Source organism: Suricata suricatta, chromosome 8, assembly GCF_006229205.1.
Source record: "Suricata suricatta isolate VVHF042 chromosome 8, meerkat_22Aug2017_6uvM2_HiC, whole genome shotgun sequence".
Classification (NCBI taxonomy): Eukaryota; Metazoa; Chordata; class Mammalia; order Carnivora; family Herpestidae; genus Suricata; species Suricata suricatta.
This window is the reverse complement of record NC_043707.1, coordinates 6,864,650-6,880,853: the sequence shown is the minus strand read 5'-3', so window position 1 is coordinate 6,880,853 and position 16,204 is coordinate 6,864,650. Positions and strand designations below refer to the sequence as shown.

The following is a 16,204-nucleotide window of genomic DNA, read 5'->3' as shown; positions in this document are numbered from 1 at the left end:
AGTGGGGGGCCCCCGTCTCCCTCCCATTGCTCCCCATCCTTCCAGGGGCCCCCCCTCCCTCCAGGGGGCCCCCCCTCCAGTGTCCCCCCGGGTGGGCCTCTCCTGCTGCTCTCCCTCCATCGGCCCCCCGGTGGCTCCTCTCCCTCTTCCTCCACTTGTCCCTGGGGTGTGCCCTCTGTGGCCCCTCTGCCCCCAGTGGCTCTCTGGCTCCCGGTGTGCCCGCCCTCACGCTGTCTCCATCCCCCCTCCAGCAGTCCCTTAGTGGGCCCTCCCCCCATCCCCCCAGCAGCCCCCTGGTGGGCCCTCCCCAGGCAGCCTGGTCCACAGCCAGCCTCTGCTTCCCTCTAGTTCATTGCTCAGCTGCCATGTTTGTTTCTGGGGCCAGTGTCCTCTGGTCGCTGGTGCGCTGGGCTCTCAAGTCCCCACACGGGTAGGGCTGCGCCCTTCTGACAGACCAATCAGCCAGGGTTTGCATCCCGGCAGTGACTGCACCCGGTGCTCTGACCTTGGGTGCCCGCTGCAGGTGGCAGGGCAGGGGGTGGGAGGAGGGAGGTGCAGGAGGGGCTCTGGTTGGAAAGGCGAGGGCCGTTTGAGAAAGACACCGCCGACTCGCTCTGCTGTCACCAGTCCCCCTGCTCTGTGGGCAGGACGCACGAAAACCTGTCCCCACAGAGCTGCTGGGAACCAGTGTCCAGAACGGCTGCTTTCCCACCCCCACGGACGGGGCTTTCCTTCCCCACCCAACAGGATGACACAGCTGATGGGTCGCTTCGCTCTTCGCAGAGGAGGAAAAAGTCCTCAGAAGGAGAAACAGGAAACTGTAAAATCACTTTAATTTGCTACTTCTCATTGTGGAAGGTCATTACAGTATTATTTGCAAAGTTCAACCACAGAGGTACCATGGGGCGGCGGTGGCCTGGGAGCCGGTGAGCCAGGTCACCCTCTTTGTGGTCACCCAGGTGGACTGCCCCCCCGGGAAGGCTGAGGGGAGCCAGCTTCTGCAGAGACGAAAGCCCCGGGCCGCGGACTGGAGTGGACTGAGGGCTTGTGCGTCCTGGCGCATCCAGATTCTAAAAAGGGACGTGTGAGTGGCCCCCCCGGAGGGCCTGTGCGCTGGGCCCCGGGGCTGCCTTCGACTCCCTGACATCCGAAGCAGGGGTGAGGGTCGCCGGGCTGGCACACCCTCAGGTCACAGTGTGGGGGAGGCCACGGGGGTTCATGAGGAGATCCAGGCTCTTCTGTGATCCCTGAGAAATGCGACGGTAGGGAGGCCCCGGGGGAGCCGGCAGGTGCAGCGGGGGGTGGGTCCTCGCTCGACCCGGCCTGGCCCCGCATGTGGGCGCAGGGCTGCCTGCCCGCCTTGCACGGAGGCCCAGAGAAGCAGCGGGTCCCCGGAGTGTAGTGAAGTTGGGGGGCCCCCATGCTCCATGACCGCTGTGCTGCGAGGCCACCACAGGGCGCTTGGTTCAAACCACCCCCCAGGTGGCCAGGAGCTGCACTTGGGGATGTGATTTAAAGTTCAGTCCCGGGAGAGACGGCTATAAACGTCTAGACCTTTCTCACTGCCCACTCCTGCTGCGGCACTGACACGGGGGTCCAGACATTCACGCCTGGTACGTGTTCTGCACCACCATCAAGGGGTAAGGTCCGGGCACATCTGTTCTGTCCCGTCCTAAAACGCCAGGATGGGTCCCCAGAACACCGTGTGCGCCGCCACTGCACGTGCGGAGGGTCCGAGACTCGGGTCAGGACAGAACCTGGCTGGAGGTCTGCCTTCGGCCTCCATGCCAGCAGGCCGGGCGCGGGTGCGGGAGGCCGGCCAGTGGGGGAGGGGCCGCTAGGAGAACAGCTCTTCACAGATCCTGCGCGTGTCCTCGGGCGAGGTCACCGTGTAGCCCACGGTCCTCGGATCGGTGAAGATCTCGTGGTCGTTCCCGCCCTGCAAAGACACGAGGGGATGTGGACACTGGGTGCGGGCTGCCGGGGAGATGAGGGGACGGGCCGTGTCCCCGGGCAGGACCTGCACGAGCAGTCAGGACTGAGAGGCTTTAGCTCCTCTTCTTGAAAGGCCACCTAGCGTGGAACGTGTCGTTAGGCCTTTGAAAGGAGTCAGGAGGCTCTCGGGAAGCTCGGAGGCAAGTGCAGGTGGCATCATGCCGGCCGCCGCCGTCTGCCTGAACCGCACCCCAGCCGGCTCGGGGGGGGGGCACAAGGGCACACAGCCCACAGCGGCGCTGCCTTCAGAACTTGCTACCGCCCGGACTCGCCGGTCCCTGAGCGGACGGCCGCAGGTGACTACTGAGCACTCGGTGGTCAGGGCGACAGAGGAACTGAGTTTATGGGATTTTGATTCATTTAAATTTCAACAGTGCCCGTGGCCGTGTGAGCCAGGCCGGTGCAGAGCCCCCATCTGCGGGAGCGCTGGGGGCTCGGGGTGGCTGCGCACTTCGCTTTCCCTGGGGCGCCGCCAGGGGCCGAGGGCAAGGCTCCCCTCCCCTGGCTCCCGGTCTCGGCCAAAGGAACCAGGCTTCCAGGGGCTCCCCTCCTCTCCCACTGAGATGCAGGAAAGCCCGTACTTTTGTTGTCCTGCAAGTTCCTGTATTTCCCTCATGAAATGAGACAGTCTAACTCAAAACGCTGGAAAAATCAATTAGTTTATAATGTGATGAAAATAACTGTTTACCAGAAAAATCCATTTTTTCTCTAGATTCTATAGGGAAACGTGACATCCCTTTAAAAGACTGACGGACACGGAGCTGACGACTGCTCGCATTTTCCCAGGGCTCTGAAGGGGGGGCCACAGGCTGGGAGCCACCGCAGGAGCTGTCCTTGCCCAGTGCCACGGGGGGACCTGCTGGGGTCTGATAATGGCCTCCCAGGGCCGTGTGCTGTCACAGGGCTCTGGGTCACTCAGACAGCTGTCATTACGGGCAGCCTGTGTACAGAATTCTTAGGATCAATGTCAGACTCCTCCTGGGACCCGCGAGGAGGATAAAACCCAGCACAGTGACCCCGATAAAACACAGATTCGTGCGCCGTCCAGAAAGCCAAACCCAGCACTCAGGAGCCGTCACTGTTCACGCTTGAGCCCAACAGGCCTGGGGAGCACTGCCACCTGCCGCCTTCACCGCTGGGGGCGGGGTCTGGAGGGCAGGCGGGAGGAGAACCGGGGTGACGAGGGGGAGCAGGCTGTGGAACGGGGGACAAGTCCTGCTGCATGAGCAGCCCGATGGCACCAGGCCCAGAGAGCCCCCCACTCTGGCCGTCACGGGACCGCTGCCTCTCCTGCTGGGGGACCTGGCGGCCTGTGAGTCGGGCACGGGGTGGGGGGCTGCACAGAGCGTGCAAACCAGAGTCCGAGGGAGGTCAGGAGAAGCAGAAGGGGGACGCTGAGCGAGTGTGCTAGAACTCCTAGGATTCCCTTAGATTAGGCTGCAGGGGCGCCTCGGTGGCTCAGCGGGTTAAGTGACCGACCTCAGCTCAGGTCACGATCTCATGGTACCTTGGGCTCTGTGCTGAAACTGTGGAGGCTGCTTGGGATTTTCTCTCCCTCTCTCTGCTCCTCCCCCAGTCACACTTTCTGTCTCTCTCAAAATAAGTAAAAAAAACTAAAAAATAATAAAAAAAAAGATTTAGGCTCCAGAGGAGCAGAAATCCCCAAGGCAGGGATCTGCCCTGGGTACAGGTCACTAGGTTTCTGCTGGGGCCACCCCCGCCCCTCCCTAAGAGAAGACAGGAACAAAGCCCGAAGCCATTCGATAGGACAGATCTTGTTACCTGACAGCCCAAAAGAGAGGCTGTGGCTCCATGCCAAGAGCCAACAGCCCATTAATATTTAAATCCCTACAAGGCCAAGGTCGAGGCCTATCTGCCTCCCTCTGCTCCCCACGGCCAGCCCCATTTCGCCCCACTCCGTTGCCTGGTGGACAGGGATGGTCAGGCTGACCCCCTCCGCCCGACGCTGGAGCTGAAGGAGGAACGGGGCGGGGGGGGGGGGGGGGGGGGGGGGGGGGGGGGGGGGGGCGCGGGAGAGGAGGAAGCGTCGAGGCCAGGGCCCTGCTCGGCAGGAAGCCGCAGGTGCACATTACTCCGTCCATTACCGCGGGTCTGTTTACCAGGCTCGTGTCCGATTTCTAGGCACAACGGGCATGAAGGCTCTGCTCTGAGACCCGGGGCGGCGGTGCTCCCGGGCTGGGGTACCATCACGGCAGGAGCGTCACCGGCACCCCCAGGGCCGCGGAGAGGGAGCCCGATGGATGTGAGTGCGTGCTCTGTGGCCACTCCCTCTAGGGGTGAGGACCAGCTGGGACGGGGACAGTGACAGCTTCCAGATCTACTTGGAAAGCTACATGCCCTCAAAGAACTGTACTCATTTTTCTTGCACGCCCCCTCCCCCCAAACAGGGCTTAGCGCTGTGTGACGGTAAGGGCACAGAAGGGCTGGCCTCTGCTGACATCAGTGGCTGCATCAGGAGCCACACGAGGGCCCTGCCCCCAGGTCCCCGGGTCCCCTGATCCAGAAGAGCCCGGCAGGGGCTGCTGCTGCTCCAGGGCTCTGCTCCCAGGGGCAGCAGGACCACGGACTCTGTGGCCCAGAAGGAAGGCAGGTCAGCAGGGACCCCAACAAAGGCCTGTCCCCGCGGTGCCCTCACCCAGGGTCCTGCTTCACGTCTTCCACTGGGTGGAGAACCCCTAAGCCAGCCCAACTTCCGTTAGATCTCGAGGGGCAGAGATCTTCCTGGGGCGCCTCTGGCAGCGAGGGACCCCCTCCTTGTGCTGACCCAGGCCCGCCACAAGCCACATGGGCCCTGGGTCTCGGATTTCACACTGACACACGTGCGGTAGGGCAGGTCTTTGCATGGCACATGTCCTGTGCCCTCACTAGCCCCCTGGCGATGCCAGGGTCACGGTTATGGTTGTCCGGTCAGAGGCTTGCCCAGAAACGGAGGTTTGCAAGTTCACAGCGGCTGCCCACTTGCAGCCCCTGGGGCTCGGGGCAGGCTCCTGCCAGGTGAGCACCCCGCCAGCTGGCCCCCCTGCCTCTCGCGAGCTGCTCCCCCTCTCTTCGGACCTGCCTTCCCTCCCATGGGCTCCTGGACACACAGACGGGTGGTCACTGTGCAGGCAGCAGGGGCCAGACTTGGGGCTCCTGAGTCTCAAAGCCCCATTGCCTCATCCCCCGGGGCAGCCGGGGCCTCTGTTAAGCTTAGAGGTGGATCTTCCTTTCTAACGTTGGTGGAGAATAAGGTGTTGAATGACTGAGGCGACTCGGGAGAGGGACGAGAGAGGCTGTGGGAGGCCACCGGGTCGTTCACCCCGTGTGTGGCCCACCAGGGCTCCCCAGGGACTGGAGGAGAGAACGGCTCAGGGTCTGACATGGAAAAGGGTGTTAGAGACTAAAGCTTGGTTTCTTCCTTTTCTCAGTTTGGTGTACCAAAGCTTTATTTTTCGACTGCACGTTTGCGTGGTTAAAAATTTACAAACAGCTCCGGTCACAGGGTCAGAGCTCTCTGATCCTTGTTCCCACCCCTCAGCAGGGCTGTGATCTGCATTTCTGGGTGTCCTTTGACGCTCCCTTGATGTGCTCACAGGCTGCGGGGAGACTGCCACCCCCTCTTTGGACAAAGTCGTTACGTTACTTGCCCAGCTCCCCGATACATGATCTCAGCAACAGGTCCCCCCGCATGCAGACAGGAGCATACGGACCCCAAAGTCACCCGTGGACCCGCCCAGCCACAAAGGCTAAGTGTTCGAATGTTTTCCTGTCCAGGGGCCCTAAAGCCAGGAAGCTGGCTGCAGCCGTCTCCCCTGGGCGTGCGGGAAAGGAGGGGTGGGGAGTAGGGGTGGGCGCAGGGCAGCGCGGGGACGTGTCTCTGGGCCCCGGCCATCCCTTTCCCTGCAGTGAACCACGGCACTGCAGGCGGGGCCCGGGGCTGGGGGCTGCACTTGGAGCTGGGTTTTTTGTTTTTTTTTTTTAATTTTTTAAAAATGTTTTAGTTTTGATACAGAGAGAGAGCATGAGAGGGGGAGAGAGAGGAGGAGTCACAGAACCGGAAGCAGGCTCCAGGCTCTTAGCTAGCTGTCAGCACAGAGCCCGACGCGGGGCTCGAACCCGCGAACGTGAGATCTGACCTGAGCCGAAGTCCGAGGCTTAACCAACTGAGCCACCCAGGCACCCCTGGAGCTGGGTTTTAACAGACCCTGGTTGTCGGGGCCTGTGGGCAGGAGGGAGGGCTCCCCAGGAGATGGGGACAAGAATGTCCTATTTCCTCCCCTGTTCTTTGGGGGGGGGCTCCAAGCAGGGAAGGTGGGTACCGAGACCCTGGGGGCCTCTGAGCCTGTGGTGCTAGGCAGGGGCACAGCTTTCCTCCACCGGTTCCAGGCTAAGGGCCATCTCCCTAGAGGCCAGTAAAAAGTTTCAAGGAAAGAAAGCAGCTTTCAAAACATCTGTCACCGAACACAAGACGAAGCTCAGAGCCAGTGCTTAGATTGCTCTGTGCCTAAAGTTGTGAGGACTGATGTGCTGTTTAGTTTGAGAGAGAGACAGGGCATGTGTGCGGGGACACAGAGAGAGGGAGAAAGAGAATCCTAAGCAGCTCTGTGCTGTCAGGGAGGGGCCTGATGGGGTCTTGGTCCCACACACTGGGAGATCACAACCTGAGCCTAAATCCAGGGTCAGAGGCTCGACCCGATGAATAGCCCAGGGGCCTTCACACTTTCTCTACTGCACCCCAATGATGGTACATTAAGAACCGAGGGAAAGGGTGGGTAGGGTTAAAAACCGGCCCATCTCGAGGAGGCGGACTCACACAGCAACAGACCAGATGCAGAACGCCCATAGGAAGCGCCCTCCGCTTCCCCCAGGCCCGCACTCCCGGCAGCACAGTCCCGATGCCGCAGGGTTGCCCGGCCCCCCAGAGCCCAAGTGCAGCTTCAGCAGCCTGAACAGTCAAGGACTTTTCTCAAAGCCTGCATTCCAGGCCTGTCACCAGAACAACAGAGTGTGAGCACCGCGTCGTCCCAGAGAGCCCCATGGAGCCAGCAGCGGACTGTGCACCCCGACGCAGGGCTGGGCTGGAAACGACCTGCCTAAAGAGCAGGAAGTCTGTGCCACGGGCTCTGCCACCGGCCGTGTGACCCTGGGCAAAACACTTCCCCTTTCTGAGCCCCAGTTCTCTCCTGGTCCCCGCCGCTGGCGGACTGGAGCCGGCGGCCCTGCCGCAGGCAGCCAGGGCTCCGCACCCGCCACCACAAGGGTCAGACCTCCACGTCAGCACCTGCTGGGGGCAGGACCGCTGATGGCAAGGGTCCTCCCGTCACTGAGAGGTGCGTAAGACCATGACAGGGACCGGAAGGCAGGTGTCCGGAGAGGGCCCGGGGTGGGGAACCAGCTGAGGAATCCCCTGTGCTTACACCAGGGGTTAGCAAGGCACAGACAAGTGTACAAAGCCATCGGATGCTCACACCTGAGGGTGTGAACAAGCTCAGGACCCCAGGATAGAGAGGGCACCCAATGCAAAAGTACATGAGGGAAGTAAAGCGCCCCCCCCAAGTCAGTGCTGGAACAGAAAGCTGCTTTGCAGGAAGGACCGCATCAGGGAACCGGGAACTGGGGCCACAGACCCCTGCGCTGAGCTGCTGGGGGGCAGCCGCCCCGAGCAGGGATGATGAACACAAGGAAAGGGGCCCTGTTGACCCTGAGGTCACATGTCCCCCTGTCCCCGCCCCTGGGCTGGCTCAGCTAGAGGGGTGCTGCCTCGGGAGCCATAAGCACCCTGCGGCCTGGCGCCAGGGTCCTGTCTTGTTAACCCCAACCCCGCGTGTCTCCAAGGCCCCCTGCCCTCACGGCCCTGAGTTCCCGCTCACAGACTCAGGGTCTCTTTGTGCACGTCGTCACCATGTTTGTAAGACTCTGACGCTAATACAAATGGGGCAGGGACCCTTATGGGAGGCTCTGGTCTTGTCCCACACAGGAGCCCCCTCTCCTGCGTTAATCCTGAGTCTTCTCTCCCTGGCCCAGAGAGAACTGCAGACCCAGAGTGGACGACAGATGGTGACCCTGATGGGACAGAAGGACAGGGGCCTACGGGCCAATGTGGCCAGGCGGTACGACGGAATGACTGCAGGATGCCATGGAACGGTTTGGGAGCTCCAAGAAAAAAGCCACAGCGGGTAGTCTCTACCCGCCGCGGTAAGGGATAAAGCGAACTCCATTAGGACTTGCGGCTGCAGAACCGTGGAGCGCCCTCCCCAGCCCCGGAGCAAAGACGCCTTGTTCCAATTCTTGTCACTAGGACAGACGCCGGCGGTGGCTCTAAATTATAAGTCTCTCCTCCAAAACTGCCTTGGTTCCCAGAACAAGGAACTTCGGTCTTAACACGTGGGAGGGAGGAGAAAACACACCGAAGACCCGGCGTTCAGAACTGAAGGGGCTAGTGTTTCCCCCCGCCCCGAGGTAATCCTCCCCCGGTCCCTCGTCCGCACCGGACCGTGCATGTGAGGACGCAGACTCACCTACGAAGGAGGAGAGCCTCAGTGGCCCTGTGGTCAGGCTGTGCTCGGCGGCCTTTCCAGTCCCAAGGGTGGGACAGCATGGAGCCTCTAAAACCTCCCCGCCGGCTCTGACCGAGTCCTCACCCCAGTGCGGAAGGACACTGGTAGATCCCCGAGGCCGCCCGCCGTCAGGCAGAGTGGACGGCCCGTCGCCGAGCGCCTGCCCTTGCGAGGAGCGAAGGGACAGAAGGCAGGTCGTTTGACGACCGGGGTGTGGGAAACCCGCGGTGGCACTTAGTCCACATGTGCCCCGGGGGGGCTCTCAACCGATCCTCCCGACCCCAGCCGGGCGTGCGGTCTGTGCCCCGGCGTTTGAGGACGCTCGGGTGGCTCGCGCTGCGCAGGACCTGGCCGCTGCGACACCGCTCTGGCACGGGGCCCTTGCCCCGCCCCGCCGCGGGCCGCCCCCCACGGTCAGTGAGACAGTTCGCTCACGTAGTGCGGGCGTCCCAGGCAGGCATCCCTAGTAGGGGACTCTGACCCTCTGGTCTCCCTCTACGCTGCGGCGGCGCCCCCCTCCTCATTCCCTGATCGGTGGCTGCGACCATCGGAGCCCATGGTCTCTGACCAGCGTTTCTCGGGTAGAGATTGTGAGGCGTGTCCAAGCAGCTGCCGAAACTCCTTTCGTGTCGGGAGCCTCGCTGTGTGCTCCGGCCCCAGGTACGCTGCCTGCCGGCCCTAGCGGAAAACCAAACCCACCGAGCGGGTAGCGGCTCCCGGCTCTGAGCTGACGGGCCTCAGGACCCCGCGACCCCGTGAGCGCGTCCTCCGCGCCTCCGTCAGCCTCCAGGCCTCCTGGCAGGGGACCCCGCCCCTTTTCTGCCTTCCCGTCCCCCTCCTCCCGTTCCTGCACGCCCGGGGTCCTGGGGTGCAGCCTGCCTGCGTCTCTGGCTCCCCAAAGCCTCCACCAGCATCCCGTCCCACTCCCCACACTGTCAAGAGCTGAAAAACACCTCCTGAAACTTCAAATTTCCTCACCGGTTCCACAGGAAGAAACGGATCATGGCAAACTTTTAAGGAGACACCCATGAAATATTACTAAGGTAGGCAGGTCTTTTAGGTTAGACAACTTCATTCTACGACGGTTTACTAAAGGTTAGATGCGCTCATGCTTTCTCTGTTCCACTCTGTGAGCCGGCGGATGACTGAAAGCAATGGCTGACTCTGTCTCTGTTTTCACGGTTAAGACAGCGCTCAGGGGCTTTGACCTACAACGTTAACGTTTTGCTTAAATGATAAATTGACTTAAGTTCGTGGGACATTCAGGCCTCTTCCAAATCAACTGGAATGCTGAAGCACTGCTTAGTGAATGTACGTTTATGCTTCTGACTCTTAAACATTTACTTATTTATTTCATTCAATGCTTTATGCTTAATGGATTCAAGATCGACTACCTAAAAAAATTTCTAATGTAACAGACCATTGACAATTGGTTACTAAGGTTTCTAAGAGTTAAAACTCTGCTAAATATAGTGGAAACATAAAAATTTTTTTAAAAAGCCACGGAATTTGTAGAAGGTTCATGAAGAAAAATCTTAAAAAAACAAATTTTATGTGGGGTCAGGACAGACTAAGGTTAAAACAAATGGATTTAAAAGTATACGGGGTTAAGATGAACATTCCTCTTTTGATCCAGAGGCGGGGGTGACGCCCCTGCTCTGTGCGCCGCCTCCAAACCCCGCGATCTGTTTGCTCCTGTTCAGCCGAGCGACGGATGATCTGTGGGAGCCGACTTCCTACACCTGGCCCACCGCGTGCCACCCTGGATGTCCACGTGGCTGAAGCGGACTGACGTGGGCGCTGCTGAAAAGGACCGGGGAACAGACGCCAACGGCCAACGGCCCGTGGGCAAATTATTACTGGGCCAAAATAAAATGAGTGCATCCTACGAGGACCACAGAAAAAATACATTTTTGTTAACGGTAATTAAGTAAATAAGAGTGTCGTCCTGTTTTTTGTTAAAATTAAATTCATTTAAACAATTGTAAAACGAGCATATATTACATTAAAAAAAAGTCAGAAAAGCGAAAAGGGGAGCTACCATGGGCTGTCTGCACGACCACCTCAGCGTGCTCTGGGTCGCGCTATGATTACTCTTAACTTTTAAATCTTAATCCTCAAGGGCCAACTACAGCTGAATGACTCTCTTCAAAACAAGATCCAGCCTCTCGCCCACGGTGCTGCACAAGACCCCTGAGGGGCCCGCGGGCCCGGCCACGCAACTTCTCCCATCAGATTCCGGACCGCGGCGGACTCCCTCGCTCGCCTGGTGAAGCCCTCCTCACCACGGCACGCGGGAGACCCCTAGGACACCTTCCAAGGAGACAAGACTTCCAGAGCGTGACGGAGCGGCCACCGGCCCCCTTTCTCAAGATGGAAGAAACCTCTTCGGGGACTCCTCATCCTGAAGCCACTCCACAAACGCAAGTCCTTGCCCCCACACAGGAGGGGGACGCGTCCTCTGACAACACTGCAACCGTGCACACGCCCCCTCGTTCACATCCGAGGGCCACCATCTCGGTCAGTAACAAAGATTCAACAGGTGTAACCCTGATTCTACTCCTTGCTCTCACTTGTCGAGGGCAAGCTCAATACTCATATTGGGCTCCCCCCCCACCCCCAATAGCTTACCTCTCCGAGGCGGGGATACTCCGATCAGCAATAATGCCGGAGTGCATGGAAGGAGCCAGGCCCAAGCGGCCCTTCCCAACCCCACAAGAGCTCGGTGTGACCGGCCCAGACCTCCAGCACCTCCTCTGCGTGTTACTCAACTTAGCAGCTTACATGCTTGTGTCCAACCAGAACCCACCGGCTTGCACGTGCAGTGCCCCAAACCTCTACACGGCCGGTCTTACCTCTTTCTCTTACCACCCCTGGGACAATATTCCCTGCACTGTCACTGGGGTAATGGGAGCATTTCTGACAGGGGTCCTAGAGGACATCTTGAAACAAAATACTCTAATAAGACCCTACCCTTTCACCAGTCTGTAGGGAGAATGTGTTTTGAAAAGGCAGAGGCTTGTCTGGCCCCTAATTTCTGCTCATAAAGGAAACTACATGGACCTTGGCTTGTCAATCCCTAGAAGCCAGGTCCTGGCTTCTTCCCTTCATTAGCCGCAGTGAACTTCCCGAACACCACCACACGAACCTAACCTGGGCCTCCCTGCACCGCCACCAACCCGCACGACCACTATTTGTGTCCCTTCTCCCTACGTTCCCTCCCTCCCTCCACCGTACAGGTCGGACAACTAGGAAATGATGATGATCTCTCCACCTCCCAGGGCTGGTTTATGTCCAATTAACTCTCTCCTCCTTGGTTCTCAGCGCGTCTCTGCCTGGCTCCTGTTAACAGCTCCAAGCCCTGTGCGCATCCAGCAGGACCGGGCGCACTTTCCGGCGTATCCGACCCTGGCGCTGCGCCGTGCGGCAGAGAAGACGCGGTGGCCTGTTTGCCGCGGGCATCCTGGCCGCAGCGGGCGCTCACGCCTCTGTAGCCAGGGTCGGCCTGCATGGCACGCCGGCCGGCCCAGGTCCTCAGTGAACTTATGGTCAACACTACCGAAGAATCTGCACCCAGATTTCCACCGGTAAGCATGTCTTGGCCCACCTTGGGGCTCTTGGGGCTGCAGTGGAAGTGACTGCAGAGAGACCGGAGGTCTTGTTCCTCTGCCCAAAGTGCCCCTGTGACCCGCACACTGAATGACCGGCATCCCTGACAGTCACTCCCAAGCTGGGGACGCTGTCTAGACACAGCTTCGTCAGGTCTTTCCTTCCTACCCTTCTGACAGTACAGGAAGTTTAGACATGACTTTGCACCAACAGCTACTCCATGCAGAGAATCAGCTTTAAACACAATGGGCTGATCCCAGGGCAGAGCGGCGGGTCCTGAATCCTCCTCACTCACGGCCGGCCCTCCTGTCCAGTTCTGGATAACTCGGGGAAGCGGAATGCTCTTACTATGCCTCTGTCTTTGCAGAATCACCCTCAGACCATCCAAAAGCAAAAGAAGGGCCAGGCGCTCATCAAGACGGTCCTCGCACACAAAACTAGAGGGGGAAAAAAAAAAAAAGGGGGGACCTGTGGGGAAGGAGCTTAGGAACCCCCCGTGCTTACACAATGGGTTAGCAAGGCGCAGAGAAGTACAAAGCCATCGGATGCTCATACCCAAGTGTGGGTGAACGAGGTCAGGACCCCAGGATACAGAGGAGCAAAGGTGTATGAGGGAAGCAAGGTCAGGCACTGAGGGCCTAAAGCGCCCCCCTAGTTAGTACGGGCGCAGAAAGCCGCTGCGCGGGAAGCAGGAAGCAGCTCTCTCCTGCTTTAATCCTGAGTCTTCTCTCCCTGGAGAGAGAACTTCAGACCCAGAGTGCACGACAGCCCGGGGCCGGGAGGGAATGGCCAGGGGTCTCAACACCTCTCCAACCACCTAGGGGCCACCAGTCCTGCCACCGCGGTGGCCCTGAGGAAACCCTCCTCCAAGATGGCCTTTGACTCCACTCTGCTCTCAGTCCTGGTTTAGATTCAGTTTGGACCTGGGCACGGTGTCCAGCTCTAAACCATCCCTGGCGCTGGCCCTTGAATTTCAGACACAAGTGATGCGCTGTCTCCCTACCATTCAGGACTCCTGTGCCCCGCTCAGAACGCGTGCCCCTGGGGGGAAGTGCAGTGGAGAACAGTCCAAGCCCAGGTCTGGCCCGTGCATAAAGCACTGCCTCTGCCGAGGCGTCCCGCGTCCGTGCACGGAGGGAGGGGGTCAGTCACGCCTCTCGCGTAGGACAGAGCTCGTCGCTGAGTGACTCGGCACGGGGGAGGGGCAAGCCTGTTTGCCCGTTCCCGCCCGAACCGAACTCCAAAGAGCACTTGCGTACTCACGGGCATGGTTTTGTCTCCGAAGAAGTAGATGGTCTTGTAGTCATCTTTTTCCACGTGTCCCAGGCAGTACCTCTTGTCCCATCCGTCAGGGAAGACGTCAATGCTGATCTGGCCTCCTGCAGGGCCAGGGACACACGAGCTCACGGGAGGGCGGAGGCAGCGGGCCCGGCCCAGAAAAGAACGTGCCATTTACCCAGCACCAACTGGACGGCCAAGGTCGATTTTTAATACCCTCGTTCACTACTTCTGCTCCTTAGGGACAGGTTCTAGGCATGAAGGTGGCATGTTTTACCCCAACATGCCTTCACCTGAAATATGAAAACGGGACACCGCCAGCTCAGAGCGAGGCAGGCCTCCGGGTTCACGCGCTCCGACGAGCGTGTGGTGGGAATGCGTCCGTGGGCGGAGTTGTGCCCCGTCACTCGGCGGGGACAGCGCCCAGGGCGGGCTGCGCGGCGCTCCTGTCGCAGGAGGGAGAAGCCCGCAGAACTGGGGTGCAGGCCGCGTCCCAGGGCAAGGACCCCCCCCTTCTGAGCTCCGTCAGGGGGATGAGCACCTCCCAGGTCAAGGTAAAGAACTGACCCCTTCATCTGTCAGACAATTCCAGGTTTCCAACAGCTGCACCCTTGGGCGAGCTGGTGAAACGAAGGGCTTTACGGAATGACTCCTGAGCGCAGCAGAAACCACTGGCTTAGAGCATCTGGCAGGAGCCTCCTACCAAAAACCAGGGCCGGGACACGCTCAAGGTGGGAAGACCTTACATCAGACACCAGAAATGCTGCACGCAGTCTCCAGTGTAGACAAAACCCGCCTGGGCTCAGCCAACTCCCCTCTCCTTCCAGGGCCTCGCTCTCTCAATTTGTAAAACCACCCCCTACCGCCTGCCAAGGTTCCCCGAGGCCCTGGGCCGGGAGGAAGGGTCCCTCTGCATGAGAATTCAGAACCAAACCCAGCAGCCTGGGTCCCTGGGAGGGCGGAGCCCACAGCAGCGGACCCCCTCCCCCCAAAGGACCACTGCCCACCGCCCACTCCGAAGGCGTCCGCACGCATCGTACCTATGGAGAACGTGACGCCTTTCCCTGCAAACTCCTTCTGCAGATCTGCAACAAACTTCTGTCTTATGTGTTCTTTCTGAGAAAGACAGACCCGGGTCAGCCTCCTGCAGTGGAGACCGCAGCCTGGAGCCACCGGCCACGCGTCTTCTGCCCAGCAGCCGGGGCGGCGCCAGGGGGACTCACCTGATCCAGTTCGTGAAACTCAATGCGCTCTTCGTAGCTGCAGCTTCTCCCGATGGGGGACACGTTTAACATCCCGTTTCGGAACTCGATGAAAGTGCCTCTGGAGAGAAAACAGGCCCCGACAGACGTTACTCAGGTGGGCAAGGTTACAGACGGACAAGCAGGTCAAGAATTCCAGAAGGCGGGTGCTCAGCCGTGGGCCGCAGGCGGCTGCTGAGCCTGGAGGTGGGGCCAAGCCCACCCGAGACTGGGCTTCAAAGATGAAATGTTTTATCCGGATTATACGACTATGTCCTAGATACACTGGGGCAAGTAAAACATGATTAAAAATTAACTTCGCTTGTTCCTGTTTTTAACATGGCTACAGAAAACTTAAACTTTACATGTGGCTCACGTGATTTCTGTTGGACAGTGAATTCTACCACTGATAAAGAGTTACACAAAGGATTACCATCTCTAAGCCCCCTGAGGCTGGAAATTCATGTGTCAGACCCCTTTGATAGTGACACATTGAACGCACTGATGTGACCAAGCAAAGCTCTGAGAACGGCCCGCTGAGCTGCAGTAATCACTGGGGAAACCAGGGCCCCCGTGGCCAAGCGCTCTTCAGTGGTGGATGTGACCAGAGAAAATGAGAAGAGCTTAAACAGTTTTTTACTTTGAACAGAGATGTTTACAAAAAACCCCATCTCCCTTCCATGTCTCCAGTTTCCATCTCAAGATAGTTTCTTAAAAACTCAAATACCCTGTGAGCTTTAGTGAATTCCACCCTAAGAACAAACAGCTCTTTATCAACAGTAACACCATCAACAGAAATCACATGACCTTGGGCCACTAGCCACTGTAAATCCCAAGGACACTGCCCAGCGTCAAGCGGAGGGCTGCTTCAAGGCCAATGCTGCCTCCTGCGGCGCCAGGTGAGGAGGGGGGGGTGGCGGGCGGGGCGGCGGCACTCAGAGCCTCACAGGGGCTGGCGTCCCTGTGGGCACCCCTACACGCTCTTGAGAAAACCAGATGTCCCACGTTTTGTACGCTGGGAAGCAACGAATACTCGTCAGGTCAAGTCGATGCAGCAAAATCTCACCGCTGCGTCATCTTGCCAGCTGTGTGCAAAGTGCACAGAAGGTGGCAAGTGACATAACACCACACAGGCACCTGAGATGCTTCCTCACTGCCCGCCCCCGGATGTCCGAGAGCTAGTACAGACCAGCCCTGTGCCCGCACCTGCTACATATGCCCTGGCGATCGCTCCCAGGGGTCACTAGGGCTGTGGGTCCTAAATGTCAAAGCACGCACATTTCCCCCACCCCAAGGACACAGTGTCCCTCTCATCCCCACGGGAGGGAGGCCAATGCATCCGAGAAACACCTCTCTCCTCAAAGGCCAGGATGACGGCCGTCTCTCAGGTGTTCGAGTCCTCCCTGAAGGGCCGGACTCTTTAGTCCTACTGCACCTGCGTGACCCACAGGCAGAGACAGCAGCGCCGACAGGAAATGTAGGCAAATGCTGATCAGCGCGGCCTCAGGCCCGCTCCCGAATCCA

General features: G+C 59.3%; 1 protein-coding gene across 2 annotated transcripts in view; it reads right to left on the bottom strand.

Annotated features, from left to right (window-relative positions):
• Positions 1-815: 815 nt before the first annotated feature.
• The window catches only part of PMM2 (phosphomannomutase 2), a 27,966-nt gene continuing 12,577 nt past the window's right edge, over positions 816-16,204 (bottom strand). For both annotated transcript variants that reach the window (XM_029946552.1, XM_029946553.1), the window contains exons 5-8: positions 14,663-14,762; positions 14,480-14,555; positions 13,425-13,540; positions 816-1,939 (exon numbers count right to left, since the gene is read on the bottom strand). In XM_029946552.1, the coding sequence (XP_029802412.1) occupies positions 1,838-1,939; positions 13,425-13,540; positions 14,480-14,555; positions 14,663-14,762 (394 nt within the window). In that variant the 3' untranslated portion in view covers positions 816-1,837. The remainder of the gene's footprint in view (positions 1,940-13,424; positions 13,541-14,479; positions 14,556-14,662; positions 14,763-16,204) is intronic.